Genomic DNA, 4,561 nt, shown 5'->3' on the forward strand with positions numbered 1-4,561 from the left:
CGGGGGGTGGGGGGCTCCCGCGGGGCGGGGGGCAGGACCCCCGGGGCCCCCCGGAGCGGGGCGGTGACACCCGGCCCGGCCCCGCGCCCCGAAAAGGCACCGGGTGGTGGCAGCAGTTCGGGGGGGGCCGGGGGGGTCCCCACAAACACCTCCCGCTCCGAGGCCGTGAACCGCGGCGAGGGGGGCGCGGGGGCTTCCTCCTCCTCATCCTCTTCTTTCTCTTCCTCCTCCTCCTCTTCCTCCTGCTCGGGCTCCCCGCGGGGCCCGGCGGGGCTCGGGGGGGTCTCTCCGGCGCTGCCCTCGGGGGCGGGGACGGTGACAAAGCCGGAGGCGGTGGCCGCGTCCCCGGGGACATCCCCGGGGGGCTGTGCCAGGGGACACGGGGGGACAGCGGGGGACTCGCGGGATGGGGCCACCCCGGCTGCCAGCGCCACGGGGGACACGGCCCGGGCAGGGGGACACGGGGCAGGGACAGCGGCCGGGGGGCTGGGGGTCACCGGGCCGGGGGTCACCGCAGCAGAGGTCACGGTGGCCGTCTCGTCCTGGGGGGTCGGCGTCACCGACGTCACCGGGGCAGCGTCCCTGGTGTCCATCAGGGCAGGTGTCACCGATGTCACCAGGTCGATGGCCACAGCTCTACTCTCACCCAGGGGGGGCGGTGTCACCGATGTCACCAGGCCGGTGGCCGCAGTGGCCATCAGGGCGGGTGTCACCGATGTCACCAAATCAGTGGCCACAGCATCCTTCAGCGTGGATGTCACTGGCGTCACCAGGACAGTGTCCACAACTTCCATCTTGTCCAGCAGGCTGGGTGGCACCGGTGTCACCAGCTCAGTGGCCGTGACATCCAGCTCATCTGGGGGGCTCGGTGTCCCTGGTGTCACCTGGCTGGTGGCCACAGTGTCGGGCTCATCTGGGCAGCTGGGTGTCACCAGTGGGGTTGGTGTCACCAGGTCCATGGGCACGGCATCCGGCTCACGTGGTGGGCTCGGTGTCACCAGGCTGGTGGCCGCAGTGTCCGGCTCATCTGGGGGGCTCGGTGTCACCAATGCCGCGGCATCAGGGGCTGCAGCATCTGACGGGCTGGGTGCCACCAGGCTGGTGGCTGTGCTGTCCATCAGGGTGGCTGTCACCACATCTGCATCTGCAGCGTCCAGCGGGCTTGGTGTCCCCGGTGTCCCCACGCATCTTGTCCAGCAGGCTGGGTGGCACCGGTGTCACCAGCTCAGTGGCCGTGACATCCAGCTCATCTGGGGGGCTCGGTGTCCCTGGTGTCACCTGGCTGGTGGCCACAGTGTCGGGCTCATCTGGGCAGCTGGGTGTCACCAGTGGGGTTGGTGTCACCAGGTCCATGGGCACGGCATCCGGCTCACGTGGTGGGCTCGGTGTCACCAGGCTGGTGGCCGCAGTGTCCGGCTCATCTGGGGGGCTCGGTGTCACCAATGCCGCGGCATCAGGGGCTGCAGCATCTGACGGGCTGGGTGCCACCAGGCTGGTGGCTGTGCTGTCCATCAGGGTGGCTGTCACCACATCTGCAGTGTCCAGCGGGCTTGGTGTCCCCATGTCAGTGGCCACAGTGTCCAGCTCATCCAGGGGGGTTGGTGTCCCCGGTGTCCCCACGTTGGTGGCCAGCGGGGTTGGTGTCCCTGGTGTCCCCATGTCAGTGGCCACAGTGTCCATCTCGTCCAGCAGGGTTGGTGTCCGCAGTGTCCCCATGTCAGTGGCCACAGTGTCCATCTCGTCCAGCAGGGTTGGTGTCCCCGGTGTCCCCATGTCAGTGGCCACAGTGTCCATCTCGTCCAGCAGGGTTGGTGTCCCCGGTGTCCCCACAGTGTCCGGCTCGTCAGGCGGGCCGGGTGTCACCGGGCTGGTGGCTGCAGCATCCATCTCGTCCAGCGGGGTCGGTGTCACTGGTGCCACCAGGTCAGCGCCCACAGAGTCCATCAGGCTGGCTGTCACTGGTGTCACCACATCGTCCATCTCACCCGGGGGGCTCGGTGTCACCGCCGTCCCCAGGCTGGTGGCCGCAGAGCCCAGCTCGCCGTGGCCGTCACTCCCCACCGTCCCGGTGCTGAGCTCAAGGTCATTGTCACCGTCACTGTCACCCCCGGGGCCGTCCTGGGGCTCCCCGTTGGCCCCCCCCAGCGGGTGGCTCTGGGGGTCCCTGGCACAGAGCACGGGGGCCGGGGGGACAGGGCTGGGCACTGCCAGCTCCGGGCACGGTCCCTGTGCCAGCGCCGCTCCAGAACCTTCTGCTCCAGAACCTTCTGCTCCAGAACCTCCTGCTCCAGAACCTTCTGCCGCCTCCTCGGGGGGCTCGGGCGGGGGCCACACCCCCGCGATGGTGACAAAGGCGTCCCCGTCCAGCTCCGCGTCCCCTCCGGGGGGTGCCAGGGGTGTCCCCAAGGCGCCGGGCGCGGGGGGGTGACACGGGGACCCGGCCCGGAGGTGGAGCTCCACACCGGCGGGCGCGGGGGAGGCCGGGGGGGTCCCCGGGGGGGTCCCCGGGGGGGTCCCCGTGTCCCCCGCGTGCCGCTCGCTGCCGTACAGCCGCTCGTCCTCGTCCCCGTCGTAGGCGGCCGAGTCCGAGGAGGCGTCGGTGTCGTCGCGGAAGGCGAAGGCCTCGTCCCCCCCCTCGGGGATGGAGCTCTCGGACAGCGAGCGCAGGAAGGACGCCGAGGTGCTGCCTTCATCCTCCTCCTCCTCCTCCTCCTCCTCGTCGGGGGCCGCCCGCGGCGAGATCTCCACGGCCTCGGCCTGGAAGAGGAGACTGCCGCGGAACGGGAGCAGCGCCGCCGGGATCAGCCCCGAGCCCTCGTCCTCATCCTCATCCTCCTCCGGCGTCTGCCCGTCCTCATCATCATCGTCCTCCTCATCCTCGTCATCCGCACAGCCCGGCGGGGCGAAGGGACCGTCCTCGTCATCATCGTCATCCTCCTCCTCGGGGGACAGCGGGGGGAAGGCCGGGGGGTCCCCCAGGCCGGGGGGCAGCACCAGGGCCCCCCCCAGAGCCTCGGCATCGCCCTCGCCCAGGCCTTCGGCCTCGTTCGCCAGGTTGGGGGAGCAGGACGGGGAGGTGCTGGCGGTGCCCGAGGAGCCCCAGCTGCCGCCCTCGGCCGTCATGTAGGAGCCCGAGGGGGACGTGGGGGGCGAGCACAGCCCCTCGCTGTCCCCGTCCGTCGGCTCCTCGGGGGGCGGCCGCGCCCCCCCGGCCCGCACCGGCGTCGAGGGCGCCGTGAAGAAGAGCTCGGGGTCCAGCGCGGGGGGGCGGCCCGGGGGGGGCTCCTTGGGGGGCGCGGGGAAGGGACAAGGCACGGGGGGCCCCCCCCGCGGCTCGAGCCGGGAGGGGGCGGGGCGGGGCGGCGCGGGGCAGGTGCCGCTGATCCCCCCCCCCAATCTGAAATGGTTCAGTCCGGCACAACCCCCCCCGCCACGTGCTGGGGACCCCCGAAAGGCTCATTGAGGGGAGGGGGTCCTGCCCCCCCCCGCACCACCCCCGGGGCCGTTTTGGGGGGAGCTGTGCCCTGTAAGGAGGGGGGGCTGCCGGGACCCCGTTAATTCCCTGCCGACCGGGGCCGCCCCACAGCTCGGGGCTGTTTTGGGGTCCCCTCTGTGCACCCTGACCGCCCTTTTGGGGACCCCCAGCCTCAGCTCTGGGGGGGCACAGGGTGACCCTGGGGTGTGTCCCTCTCACCGTCCCCGCTGTCGCCAGCCCCGCGGGGACACCGCTGTGGGGTGACCTTGGGCCGTGCCTCAGTTTCCCACCCTGGGGCGGGGGGGATGGTGCTGGGGGTGGGGGCGAGGCTCAGCCCCCCCCCCAGTCCCAGCAGCACGTCCCAGTACGGGGGGCACAGCCCGGAGCCCCCCGGTGCTGCCAGGCCCGGAGCCCGGGCGGTGGCGGCTGCCGAGAGCCGCGGCCGGGCCGCGTCCTCCCGCTCCATCCTCATCCTCATTTCCCCGCTCCATCCTCATCCTCCGGCTCCGTCCTTCATCCCCCGGCTCCATCCTCATCGCTCCTGCTCTGTCGTCCATCGCTCCCGCTCCATCCTCATCCTCCGGCCCCATCACTGCACCCCTGTCCTTCATCCCCCACCTCGATCCACCTTCCCTCCGCTCCGTCCTCATCCTCGCATCCTGCACCCCTCCCTTGCTCCGTCCTTCATCGCCTGCTCCATCCTCATCCTCGGTCCTCCATGGCTCCCGCTCTTCCTTTCATCTCTCCGTCTCCATCCTGACGGCTCCGGCTCCCCCCTCCCTGCTCCGTCCTTCATCCCAGCGGCTCCATCCTCATCCTCCTGCTCCGTCCTTTCCGCTCCGTCCTCCATCCTTCCGGCCCCGTCCTTCATCCCCGGCTCCATCCTCATCGCCCCGCTCCATCCCCGTTCTCGGCTCCATCCCCGCCCGTCTCCCATCGCTCCGTCCCGCTCCCTCCTCATCCTCGCTCTCGGCCCGAGCCCCCCCCCCGCCGCCCCCGGCCTCACCTGCCTCCGCTCCCTCCGGCATCCCGCTCTGGCTCTCCGGTCCGCCCCCCCCGGCGGCGTTCGGGGATTCTCCGTGCCCG

The 4,561-nt window shown here is 71.8% G+C and overlaps 1 protein-coding gene across 1 annotated transcript in view; it reads right to left on the reverse strand.

The window, feature by feature from the left end:
* NACAD (NAC alpha domain containing) overlaps positions 1-3,953 on the reverse strand; it is a 7,523-nt gene extending 3,570 nt beyond the window's left edge. Inside the window, exons 1-3 of the mRNA XM_041408573.1 lie at positions 3,766-3,953; positions 1,185-3,397; positions 498-1,138 (exon numbers count right to left, since the gene is read on the reverse strand). Of these exons, the coding sequence (XP_041264507.1) occupies positions 498-1,138; positions 1,185-3,397; positions 3,766-3,953 (3,042 nt within the window). The remainder of the gene's footprint in view (positions 1-497; positions 1,139-1,184; positions 3,398-3,765) is intronic.
* Positions 3,954-4,561: the final 608 nt, after the last annotated feature.

Source organism: Onychostruthus taczanowskii, unplaced genomic scaffold (assembly GCF_017590055.1).
Source record: "Onychostruthus taczanowskii isolate IOZ18803 unplaced genomic scaffold, ASM1759005v1 scaffold3, whole genome shotgun sequence".
Taxonomy (NCBI): domain Eukaryota; kingdom Metazoa; phylum Chordata; class Aves; order Passeriformes; family Passeridae; genus Onychostruthus; species Onychostruthus taczanowskii.